The sequence below is a fragment of the Heterocephalus glaber genome, unplaced genomic scaffold (genome assembly GCF_053883595.1).
Source record: "Heterocephalus glaber isolate CG9 unplaced genomic scaffold, H.glaber_assembly_v1.0 deba00001481, whole genome shotgun sequence".
Lineage (NCBI taxonomy): Eukaryota > Metazoa > Chordata > Mammalia > Rodentia > Bathyergidae > Heterocephalus > Heterocephalus glaber.
The window spans coordinates 15,711,531-15,724,762 of NW_028258317.1; the positions used below are offsets into that span (position 1 = coordinate 15,711,531).

At 38.4% G+C, this 13,232-nt stretch overlaps 1 protein-coding gene across 5 annotated transcripts in view; it reads right to left on the reverse strand.

Moving 5' to 3' along the window:
• Melk (maternal embryonic leucine zipper kinase) overlaps nucleotides 1-13,232 on the reverse strand; it is a 94,622-nt gene that overhangs the window by 71,269 nt on the left and 10,121 nt on the right. For 4 of the 5 annotated variants that reach the window (XM_087183689.1, XM_087183688.1, XM_087183690.1 and 1 more), the window contains exons 3-6: nucleotides 11,190-11,285; nucleotides 9,545-9,630; nucleotides 5,148-5,264; nucleotides 1,303-1,446 (exon numbers count right to left, since the gene is read on the reverse strand). In XM_087183689.1, the coding sequence (XP_087039815.1) occupies nucleotides 1,303-1,446; nucleotides 5,148-5,264; nucleotides 9,545-9,630; nucleotides 11,190-11,247 (405 nt within the window). In that variant the 5' untranslated portion in view covers nucleotides 11,248-11,285. The remainder of the gene's footprint in view (nucleotides 1-1,302; nucleotides 1,447-5,147; nucleotides 5,265-9,544; nucleotides 9,631-11,189; nucleotides 11,286-13,232) is intronic. The other variant, XM_087183692.1, reaches the window with a different exon arrangement.

Genomic DNA, 13,232 nt, shown 5'->3' on the forward strand with positions numbered 1-13,232 from the left:
AGTTGAGCATAAACGGATGAAAAAGAATAATAACACCGCCTTATCTGCTCAGACCAATTCTTTGGTCTCTAAGTAACATTTAAATTCATATTCACTATCACACACATTAGTCAGAGCCTGCAGACTTAAAAATTTATTCATATTTTTATTCAGTCCCTTAAAGAGTGGATCTAGCCTGGCAGAATAGAACATGCCTGCAATGCCAGCACTCTGGGAGCTAAAGCAGAAGGATGGCAAGTTCAGGCCCAGCCTGGGCAATTTAGCAATGCAGCAAGACCTTGTCTCAAAAAGAAACGTAGGAAGGGAGGAAGGAAAGAAGGCAAGAAGGAAGAGGGGGAGGAAAGGAGGGCTAGGGATGTAGCACAGTGCAAAGGCCCTGATTTTAATCCCCAATTCCAACATACATACACACATACATACATACATATGTACATACAAAAAGAAAGAAAAGAAAAATGAAGTCTGTCAATTTCATCAAACTGTTTCTAAGGAGTAATGTATTTAAAATTAAAGGAACATGAGGTTAGAAGAGCACTGGAAAAAAAAAAAAGAGCACTGAACAGAACATACTCAATGACCTCTTTCCTAGATAAAATCTGGATCACAAAGACATTTGTAATGTCACATACAAATGGCAGATAAATAGAACACTAACTGTCACAGTTTAGATCTTAAATGTCCCCCAAAGTCTAATGTGTTTGGAAGGTCTGGATCATTGGGGTCCTACACTCAAAAGTAGATTCATCCACTGATGAGTTAGTTCAGTGGTACATCAGTTAGGAGGTCAAAACTGACTGGAGGGGGGAGGGTCACTGGGGATCTGACCTGTAAAGGTGTGCTCTTGATCCCAGTTCCTCCTCCCAATCCTCCCAGCCTCCTGCTTGCCACAGGATAAGCAGCTGTTCTCCGGAAGGCCCTCCCACCATGCCTTTTCTGCCTCAGAACTAGCCAACTTTGGAATGAACCTGCCAGAAACTGTGAGCCAAATAAACCACTCCTCCTTTAAGTTGCAGGTGTCGGGTATTTGTCCTAGCAATAATGAAGTGACTAATACACTAATCCATCCAAAAAGCTCACCACATTTCAAAAGAAAAAAAAAATGAAATGTGACAGATTCTGACTGGAACAAGAGAAGGAGGGGGGATGGAAGAAGAGGAGGAGGAAGAAGAGAAACCCAAAGCAGCAGCAGCACCACAGCTAAGATAGACTCCTAAGCAAAACATCTGCAAACCTGAAAACAGGTTCATAGGTAGATGGTGCTGAACTCTCAGGTCAGCATTTAAGTGTGACAGGGTCACTTACTGGTTTGATGTCCCTGTGAGCATAGCCCTGGCTGTGCACATAAGCAACTGAAGCTACTATCTGACGGAAGACAACCCGGGTCTCCTCCTCCGACAGGCGATCCTGGGAAATTATGTAGTCAAACAGCTCTCCTCCGGGACAGTACTTCAACAGGAAGAGTCACACAGATATTGTCACATCTTATAGAAATCATTTCCAAGAAATATAAGATTAAAAAATTATACTAAATTCAGAGATATTAATTCAACTTTAAAGCCAAGGGAACTGAGTAAACATATTCAAAAATATACTCTCAGGATCAAGCAAGTCAATAATTATTCTAGGAATGAGAACAATAACTCTTTCCTTGAACAGTTTTATTACCAATAAACAGAAGTAGAACTAACGACCATTGTGATTTTTAAAAGCTCACTCAGGGTTTTATATTTTTATAGCATAGTACTGAAACCCATTCTCATCTTAATGTACTCACATTTAGTACAGTACCTAAAATTAAAAAAAAAAAACACAACAGTAGTAATGATTGTTCTCCAGGAATTATTATTGGTCACTGTCCAAAGACCAGTGATTTTTCAGTCCACATCAGAAGGGGCCCAGTTAGACAGTGGTGTCTCAGTATTTGTCGGGTAAGGAGGTGACAGAGCACAGAGCTCTAGGTTTTCCATCCCCTTTCCAAAGCAGCTACATGTTTCTGCACAATTGGTTACCACTTAAAATTTCATCTTATTTTAATAATGTGAAAATTATAAATGCACATAGCCTTTGTCCTCATAGTTTCATATTTAGATTATTCCTGTGGATATATTCCACATCAAAACAGAGGCACGACTACTGTATTTGCTCTTGCACCATGGCACACCCACACTGTAGTACAGTGGACCCTTAACTTACGAACTCCATCAGTCCCCAAGGGCTGGATGCAACTAAGTCAGTACAGCTGAGATCTGGATGTTTACCTGGGTATACACTATAGATAACAAGAGGCAGATGAATCTTCCATTAAACTAATTAACCCAAGTTGTTCATATGTCAGGCCAGTCGTAACTTGAGGGTCCACTGTACTTCTTTTCCTACTCAGAGCCTGTTTCTTTTCCTATCTCAAATAAAACTTTGCTATCATTTAAAAAAAAAAAAAAACTAAGGCACATTAAAGATAATTCACTGAAGCAGCGTTGTTTATAAAAGCAGAAAACCAGAAACAAATGTCTTAGCCTATTTGTGGTCTATCACAAAATACCTTACATAAAATACTTTCTGTTGTTTGTATAAACAACAAAAATTTATTGGTTATAGTTATAGAGGCTGGGAAATCCAAGATCAAAGTGTCAGCTGAGCTGGCGCAATAGTGCATGTCTATAATTTCAGCACTGGGAAAACTGATATAGGAGGATCACTGTGAGTTCAGACCATCCTGGACTACATAGTGAGTTCAGGGCCAGCCTGAACTACATAGTGAGACCCTGCCTCAAAAAAAAAAAAAAAAAAAAAAATGCTCATAGATAGCACTTGCTATGTGTCCTCACATGGCAGAAACAAAAAGTTCCCTCAAGTGTCATTTATAAGGGCACAAATTCCATTCATGAATGCGGAGCCCTACTCTGAAATTTCCTCACCTCTTAATATTATAACACTGGAGACTAAGTTCCAACGTATGAGTTTTGTGGTGACACCAACATTCAGTCCATAACTACAACCTAAATGCTCATAATATATCAATTCTGTCATAGCTATAAAATGAAATTCTGTGCAGTAATCTAAAAACAGAGAAAGCTACTGGTAAGTAATAATTTCCAGTATTAAGTGAAAAAAACCAAAGTGTAAAAGAGTATAATATAATAAATGTGTAAAAGCTTGCTGAGTCCAAAAGAGTATAGACAAGTATTATAGATTCATTTACATCAGATTTTAAAGCAGGTAAAAATAATCTATGGTGACAGAAATCAGATCAGTGGATGCTGGGATGGGCAGGGCAGGTGCGGTTATGGGGATTAATTTAATGAGGCAGGAGAAGCGGGATGATGAAAATGTTTTATACTTTAAATGGGGTGGGAAATATACTAATATACATTTGTCAAACTGTATGCCAATGTTTGTTTTATTAGATGTAAATTATACAGCCAAAATAAATTTTTAAACTACCCAGTAATATGTATGTAAAGAAAATAACCTTATGTTTTCCAATAAATAAATACAAAATAAAGAAAAAAATCTAAACTCTCTATGATGTACACAAACGGTTTCCAAGCTAAAATGTTAAGTGGGAGAGAAAAAAAGTAGAGTGATATTACAGTCTGTGACCATTTGTGTGACAGAAACCAAAAAACTACACATGTACACAAAGCCATATTTATAAAATATATATAGGTAACTACAGGAGACATCAAAAAAAAAGTCAATGGCTGGGATTCAGGAGAAAAGAGGATTTTTATTTTTAATATATATCTTCTTGTATCCTTTAAATCCTGTCCAAGGTTCATGAATATTTCGGGATTTTATTTATTTTCTAAGCTACTTGGGAGGCTGAGGCAGGAGGAATGCTTAAATGCAAAGGTTCAAGGTCAAAGTGGGCAACAGAGCAAGACCCCCAACTCAAAAGAAAAAAGTTTTAAAACTGTTGTAGACTCTGTGGGTAGTACAGTGTGGTAAAGTAAAAATACTTCTAGATCCAAAACTTTCAACATTATACATTTTTAAATATGCTTTTAAGGGCCAGGGATTTAGCTCAGTGGTTCCGCTGCCTGCCTTGCAAGCGGAAGGACCCGAGTTCGATCCCCAGTACCAAAAAATATATATATATATATGCTTTTAAAACAGTGCTGATCTGTGAAAATATACTTACAGATCATTTGGCTAAGACTAATGAAAATGAAACAGATGAATAATGCGAGTTCTAAAAACATTTATGTTTCATGCCAAAAAGGGACAGGTTAAAACTTGGAAAAAATTGATTTGCATAACACATGCACTAGAAACTACCCATACGCTGTGGGCTGACTCCCTAGAAGATATCTTCAAGTCCTAACACTGGTATCTATGATTGTGAGTTTATTTACAATGAAGGTCTTTGTGGATGTAATCCAGTTGAGAGAAAGTAATTACAGTAGGCCTTAACCCAGTGACTTGGGTCCCTTATAAGAAAAGGGAAATCAGGACAGAGACAGACACTCAAGAGAGGAACACAGCATTTGAAGATGGAGGCACAGATTGGAGTGACATATCTATAAGCCAAAAAACACCAAAAATTGCCAGCAACTGCTAGATGTGATGGGTGCATGCCTGTAATCCCAGAATTTGGGAGGATGAAGCAGGAGAGTTGCCACAAGTTCAAGGCCAGCCTGGGCTAAATAGTGAGTTCAAGGCCAGCCTGAATTACATAGCGAGACTTTGTCTCAAAATAAAACCGAAAAACAAGATTAGTAACAACCTCCAGGAACTAGGAAAGAGCCCTGAAATAGATTCTCCATCAACACCTCCAAAAAGAGTCAGACATGGTAATCCCAGTAAAGTTATATGTACTCATCTGCTAGCCTTAGGAACATAAAATTAAAATTAAATATAAAATTAAAATGATTATAAAATTGAAATGAATCCATCTTTTAAGAGCAAATTTTAACATATGCAATCCTCTAAACTATACCACTCCATTAGGGGACTATCAGAAAGAGTATATTTACAATGAGTCTCCACTTTATACTGTATGTCTACTTTTACAATCTAAATTGTTACAGCCAGAACTCAAGTAAACTACTTAACATTCATTCTAATCTTTTAGGTGACATGCAATTTTCTCTCAACTATGGATAAAGTGACTAAACACTTTTAGGCATCTGGAACATACTACTAACCTCAAGAACTATGAATATTTTGTTGGCTGTCTCTAGTACATGATAGAGTTGACATATATGCTGGTGTCTCAGATTCTTCAAGGCGTCAATCTCTGTTTTGATCCGAGGCAGATCACTCTAGGACAAAACATCATTTCAAATGAGCAATAAATTTATTAAGAAATGTGTCAACTATAAGGTTGAAACATGCACCTAATCTCTACAAGAAATGTGATCATCGTGTACACAAAAAATTTTAAAAGACAGAAACCTAGAACTCCCATGAAATAATAAGTCCACTTTATTATAAAAAAGCTCTTGCCAGGTCGGGCGTGGTGGTGCACGCCTGTAATCCCAGCACTTGGGAGGCAGAGGCAGGGGGATCACTGCAAATTCGAGGCCAGCCTCACATACATAGTGAGTTCAAAGCCAGCTTGTACTACACAGCAAGACCATGTCTCAAAAAATCAAAAACAAAAAACAAAAACAAAAAAGTTCTCGCCAGACAAGGCGATGCACAGCCACAATTCCAGCATTTGGGAGGCTGAGGCAGGAGGACTACCATGAGTTCAAGGCCTGCCTGGGCTATACAGTGAGTTCAAGACAGCCTGAACTACATAGCAAGACCTTGTCTCAAAATGAAAACCAAAAATAAATGAATAAATAAATAAGGTCTCAATCTAATGATCAGTGTGGCTCAAGATCCAATTAACTAGAACTATGCAACCATGTCAGGTCTTGACCAAGAATCAACTACAACTATTCTGATATAGTAATCCTTCATGTTCATTTTGTTTTGGGGGAGGAGTTATGATGACTAAAACCCTAGAAGTAACTGAAATATTAAAATCCTAGGAACTAACTAAATTAAGCATAAATCAATAGAAAACATAAAATCAAGCTTAGAAATAATGAATGTCATGATATTGATGCTTTAGGGGATAAGTATTGAGCATCAATATGATAATACATTTTATAACACACATTTTTGCTATATGAGTTTTAAATTTTCAAATGAATTATTCTTACTAAAGTTGTAACTGGAGTCTAAACTACTTAAGGAAACTAAATAGTCAAATTTATAATCAATGTTAAATGCTGAAAAAATGGTTTTTAGTGCTCTTTTATTAAATTAATATAGTAATGAGCACCAAAAGAAAAAAAATGAAGGAGAATGAATTGTTGGTTGATAGATGACTAAAATTAATTTCTAAAATAGGCCACTGTGTGATATTTAGCACATTTCAAAAAGAATTCAAAAAATTTGGAAGGCTGAGGAAGGAAGATCACCATGAGCTCAAGGCCAGCCTGGGTTATACAGTAAGTTCAAAGCCAGTCTGAACTACATACATAGCTAAACCCTGTCTGAAAAAGCAAAAAAAAAGAATTCAAAAAATTGAATGGCATTGCTATTACAAAACTCCTTCTATTTCCTTTGACTTATTTATCAGGACTTACATGCTTAAAAATAGAAAACAAGGTAACCATGTTAAACACTGACTCATTCCATCATAAGGAAGGCATTTAAACCAGGTGGTAGTACATATACGCATGCTTGTAATCCCAGCACTGAGGCAAGCTAAGGCAGGAGGATCACCCTGAGTTTAAAGCCAGCATGGCTGGCTATATAGTGAGACCCTGTCTCAGAAAAACAAGTTTTTTAAAAAAGCATTGAAAAACTATTTTTATGTTTGCTAATTGAGAAAATCTATAAAAATGTTTATGCTGTTTTACTCAACTGTATACTACTAACAATTATAATACTAACTCAATACAAAAAAAATTTTTTGTTAAAAAGGAAAAAAAGACTTTTCCAAAGCTAGATTCAAGGAGATGGAGGGGGTCATTTGCCTCAAATCATCATATCCCCGTGTACAAGTGTATTGGGAACTTTTACACTGAGGAACAGAGGGACGGGAATACAGTAAAACAACAGATCTGTTCACCCTTGTTTCATTCCTTCCTGGACCCCAAACCTCTCTATCCCTTGCCCAAGGGAATGAAACTGGACCTGACCTCCTGGTGCCAGCATCTGCATATTCTGTCCATTCATCTGAGCTGAGGGGAGGTGGGGGTACTGGGTATGCCTTAGGCCTAAGGAAGTTTGGAGAAGCCACTTACTTATCTCTAAAAGAAAAAAATCTGACTTTTAAAGTTCCATTTTGTGGTGCTGGTCACAACTCCCTGCCCTCCTCTTGCTTTAGTCTAGCCCTCAATCTCAAGGGCCTTGAGGTGCCACATCGTCTGCCTGGCAGACTCATGTTGAGTTGGCACACAGATTCCATCAAAGATAGCTGGAGCAAAGCAAAAGGAAGCCAGAACCCTGAGGCTAAAAAGGTATCACTAAAGATTGTGAGGTCACACACAAAAGAAATCCAAAGTCAGGAGATATCTAACCATTATACCTGCTGGAAGGGCTTTTGCTTTTAGGCAATCACCCATAAGAACCTCTTTTGTAGCCTCCATAGTTCTACTTATTTTGGGGAGGATTGATACATGGGTGACTGATGCTCACAACTTTCCCCCTTTGAATGTTTCCTTCTCTTCTGAAAGCATTGCCAATTAAAGCTGCAGCCTTGTCCCTTGGCGCCAAGGTAACTTTTCCTGATGAGTTAGTTAGAACATGTCCCACACTGGAGGGGATAAGAAAGATGACTGGAATCAGTGTCATAAAAGTTCTTCTTGCCAAATTTCAGCAATAGCAAGGATTTAGAAAGACTGTCTCTTAGGCTGAGTTTACCTAGAGTCCAATGTCAAGTCTTATCCTGTCTATTCTGTAGTTAGAACTTTAACAAACAATAGTTACAAAGCTTACAAGTTGATATAAAACAAGCCAGTAAGAGGAAAGCAGGTCCAGTCCGTGTAGCAGACTTGAACTAAGAAACATAGTTACCAAGTTAAAGAAAGCCAATACTTCTGTGAGACAAGGTTAGTTGTCAGAAAGGTGTACCAAACAAATACTTGGTTTCCTTTTCTTGTAAAACAATGTGAATTACCACGTGGGGGAAGGCACATAATTTACTAATGCTAGACATATATATTTGAATAAGACTATCTCTTATCAACCAAGAGGAAAGTGGCTTTACCAGTTACATGTCTCTAAGCTATTACAGAAGGCTCTTGCTTATATTTGCCTCTAATCCAAAAAAGAGTAAGGAAAGCAGCTATGAATGTTAACCTGGCCTAAGTTACTCCAGAGAATCTTAAGGACAGCTGCATAAAATCAGAGTGTACTTTTAGTTATACAGGCCATGTTGTATCACAATAAAATCACCCCTTTCTGTCATGGGTATCTATAATTTCTCTAGGGAGCTATGGAGTAGCACCAGCACCTTTATTCCTGCGCATATCACAAATAATCTCTAAACACACCCCAGTGTTTCCAGCCTCTTAAAGTCTCTTAATCCAAACTTCTCTGTCAGCCAAAGAGTTAAGGAACCTTGAATTCCAGACAGGCTCATGAAGAAGCCTCAGAACAGCTCAAGGCCCAAAGTGGCTGACATAAATCCCCAGATGGGTTCATAAGAAACCCAATGACAAGGAAAAGGATGGACGAGGCCTACCACCTCTGTAGGATGGACTTAAATCTCTATCTGAATACTGCTTTAGAAGGTAGTTTCCTGCCCCCAAAATGGGAAGCTCCTTGGCCGGAGTATTGTATCAGTTCTTAAATTGGGAGATCTTTCCTGCTTTATTTTAGGCCCTCTCATCACAGATTCCAAGCTGCAGCTAGTATGCAGCCTCTAGACAGTGCTGAAACCCTACTGCCCATTCTAGAATAAAGGCAGTTATAAAAAGAGAAAGATAAATGAAACCAAAGCAAATCAAAACAAATGAATGCTCCAAACCAAGCAAATGCCTGGAAATTTTTTCTACCTCTGAATCTCACACCAGTCAGTGCCCCAAAATAACCTGTTATGGGTCCAAATGGCCCCAAATGGTGAAGGTGCTTACATCAACCAATTGGCACTAGTGAGCAACCTAAGAGAAGGTCCAAATGGTAGAGACAGCATATCTACAGAGGTGAAATATCTAGGGCCGGGGATTTAGCTCAGTGGCACTGTGCCTGCCTCACAAGCACAAGGTGCTGAGTCTGATCCCCTGTACCACAAAAAAATAAACAAGGTGAAATATGTGCCATTGCCCTGCATTAATCTGAACAAAGTAACCCCTTCCCCCAGACTACTTTAAAATCATGATCTGCACACTTTTTAAAAACTACAAAAATATCATTTTAAGAAAAGAGCATTGGGCCGGGGATTTAGCTCTGTGGCACAGCACCTGCCTTGCAAGCACAAGGTCCTGAGTTTGATTCCTAGTACCAGAAAGAAAAAAAAAGAGCAATAATTAGGACATTCAAGTTTTAATCACAAAACTGATCTATAAGTAGAATATTACAAAAATAATTTTAAACTTACCCCTAGTGCACTTTTATCCATGATTTTTATAGCCACCATTTCTCCAGTGAGGATATGGCAGGCAAGTTTGACCTTCGCAAAGCCACCTAAATATAGAAAAATGTATAATAGATAAGCAAGAACTCAAGCACAAACACCTTCTATATTTGCAATGGCGCATGCATACTCCTGCTCAGCTGGAGGATCACTTAAGCCTAGGAATTCAAGACCAACCTGTGCAACATAGCAAGACCCCCGCATCTCCAAAACCAAAAGACAAAACCAAAAAGCTCAATGGAGACATATTTTCCTGGAGGTTTTCCATATGTCACTTCCAAAATGTTAGAATGACTCTAGCCTCTTCTCGTTCAATGTCTAGCTGAAGAATTTTTCTCCTTACCATAATAATATATATATAACTTTGTAATAAAGTAGAAAAACAGAAATCATTCTTTACAGATATGCTTTATGATTAACATTACAATTAAATTTGCTTTATAATGAACATTTCTAGAATACAATATAAAGTTGAAATGTAAGACAAACTATACAAAATTTCTAATCAGTTTTTAAAACTATTAAGATAAGCAATTATGTTTCAAAACTACTCAATAACAATAAATGTCTCTAGATGGGTGTGGTGGCACACACCCCATCACCCAGGAGGCTGAGTCAGGGCGATTCCTGCACATTTGAGGCCAACCTGGACTACTAGTAAGACCCTGTTTCACAAAAACAAAACAAACAAAAAAGCTTGTTGGGGTGGCACACACCCCGGCACTCAGGATGCTGAGGCAGGAGGATTGCAGTGAGTTTGAGGCTAGCGTGGGCTGCACAGTGAGTTCAAGGCCAGCCTGAACTACATAGCAAGATCTTGTCTCAAAAATATAAACAAAAATCATATTCCCCCTGCCTACAAAAAGAAATTCCTTGTTGTCATTCTCATGGTCTTCCCCATTTCAGAAAAGAGCAAATCCATTTTCCAAAGGTGCTCAGGCCTAAAACACTGTAACTATCCTTAGCCTTCTCTTTCTCTAATATGTAACCCATCAACAAATCCCACTGGCTTACTTTGGGAGAAATACATCAATGGTTACTTTTGGGGAAAGGAAGTAGGTACTGACTGGAAATGGTCTATGTCTTATCTCAGTAAATAATACAAGGGCAAAATAGATGGGTAACATATATGTCAAACTCCACTGAGGTTACTGTATTATGCATATTTTATTGTATATTATACTTAAAACATAATTATATTACGTTTCACTACTGTCACTCTCACCCAAGCCACTGTCCACTCCAATATCATTCACCTAAGCTACTTTAGTACTTTCCTAACAACTCTCTTCTGCTCTTGCCCTCTCCTACTCAATCTTTTTACCACTAAGCTGCCAAGTAACCCTATGAAAACAAAGGTCAGATACTCTCCAATGACTTATATTTAGGATAAAAATCAAAGTTCTTTACTGAACTAGAAGTCACCTACTTCTCTCCTCTATCCTTGCTCCTCTTTTTCTCACTAAAGTAGAAAACCTAAAACTACAAAAAAATAAACAAAATGAACACATAAGACTAGGAAAGTTAAACTAAAAATCTCATGACTGCCCAAATAGACAATACTTTCAAATAGCTGACCTATCCTCTGCCTCCAAGAAAAATCAGTTACCTGTCCCAATAGTTTCATATAATTCGTAGTATTTGAGAAGTTCATCATAATCTTTCATTGTCCACCTGGAAGCTTATTCAAAATGACAAAAAGAACCTGTAAGACAAAAATAGTACATGACCAGTAAAGGAAATGTTGTCAGATTATCTCTTCTATTTGTATCTGTAAATATAAATAAACTTAGGTATCTAAATGATATTAGAAAACTGATTAGACCAGGGATTTAACTCAATGGCACCGTGCCTGCCTTGCAAGCACAAGGTCCTGGCGGGGGACTGCTTAGCCATATTTTTAAAAAATTAAGATTTCTGGCTGGGGATTTAGCTCAGTGGTTCCACAGCCTGCCTCAAAAGCACAAGGTCCTGAGTTCAATCCCTGGTACAAAAAAAAAAAAAAAATTAGATTTCTATCTCACACCATACGCCAAATCAATGTCAGATAAAGACATAAACATGAAAGATAAACTTTTAAAATATTTAAAAAGGCCTAGGAATGTAGCTCAGTGGTAGGGCACTTGCCTAGTATACATGAGGTCTTGGGTTCAATCCCCAGTATGGTAAAACATTTAAAAGAATATTGTCGCCGGGCATGAAGGTGCATGCCAGTAATCCCAGCACTCAGGAGGCTGAGGCAGGAGAATTGCCACAAGTTCAAGACCAGCTTGGGCTACAAAGTGAGTTCAAGGCCAGCCTGAACTACAGAGCAAGACCCTATATCAAAAACCAAACAGAGCTGGACATGGTGGCATCCAGTTACTTAGGAGGCTATGACAGAAGGGTCAGATGAGCCCAGGAGTTCAAGGCCCACTAGGCAACTCAGTGAGACCCCCACCTAAAAAAAACATTGAGCAGGTGGTGTGTACCTGTAATCCCACCACTGTGGGAGGCTGAGGCAAGAGGATCACAAGTTCCACACCAACCTGGGCAACTTCACAAGACCTTGTCTCAAAAGGTTTGGAGATGTAGCTTAGCATGGAGGCCAGGGGCTTAATCCCCAGTACTAAAGCGGAAATTTTTTTAAAAATTTTAAAGCTAGCAGGTTCATTAAAGAGCAAAGCCCCAAGTAATGTAGTATTGGGATACTCATAACACAAAGGCTAAAGAGGAAACACAAAGAGGCATTATAGTTTTAAAAACCAGCTGAGTGTAGTGGCAAAAGCTTGTAATCCCCACACTTTGAGACTGAGGCTGGAGGATCCCAAATTAGAGCCCAGCCTTAGCAACTTAGTGACTTGGAGAGAGCCTGTCTCAAAATAAGAAATTAAAAATGTAGCTCAGGGTGAAGGCCATGAGTTCAATTCTCAGTACCACAAAAAAAAAAAAAGGTTTAAAAACCATGAGGTGCTTCATGAAGAAGTGTCTAATTGTCATCACCACTGCACCTGTCTAAATTCCATACAAAGATTAGGGCTATTTCCAATTGTCACCCTCCGAAAGAGAACACAATTTGTAGTATGTTAGAATTCACCTCTCCAGATTAGGAATACAAGACTGTCATAATTAACTTCTTGATAGAAGGCTACCAAATAAAATTTTCAACTTCCAATTCATCACCTCTGGCCAACTAGGAGAGATGAATTTGCACCAAGTTAAAACTGAAATCACTGCACCTCCTTTTTCTGCCAATTTTCCTCTACTGCCTTCCCTCAAATTACACCAGGTGGAGTCGGGAGGGGTAGGACATGCCTGTAGTCCCAACACTTGGGAGGCTGAAGCAGGAGGATTGCCAAGAGGTCAAGGTCAGCCTGGGCTATAGTAAGTTCAAGGCCAGACTGAACTACATAGTGAGACACTGTCTCAAAAAAAAAAAATCAAAACCAAAGCATAGCAAGACCCTGTCTCATAAAAACCAAAAAATAATTATACCACATGTCTTTGGGTGTGTAATACCAACGTGGGCCTAAATTATATCTATTAAGTCCAGGGAACATCATTTTTGCTAGTATGTAAGAAAAGTAGTGCTTATATCACAAATGGCCACAGGTGGTACGCTAGCTATTGATAGATTATATTTGATTTTTAAATTTTGTGGATATAGAGCTGG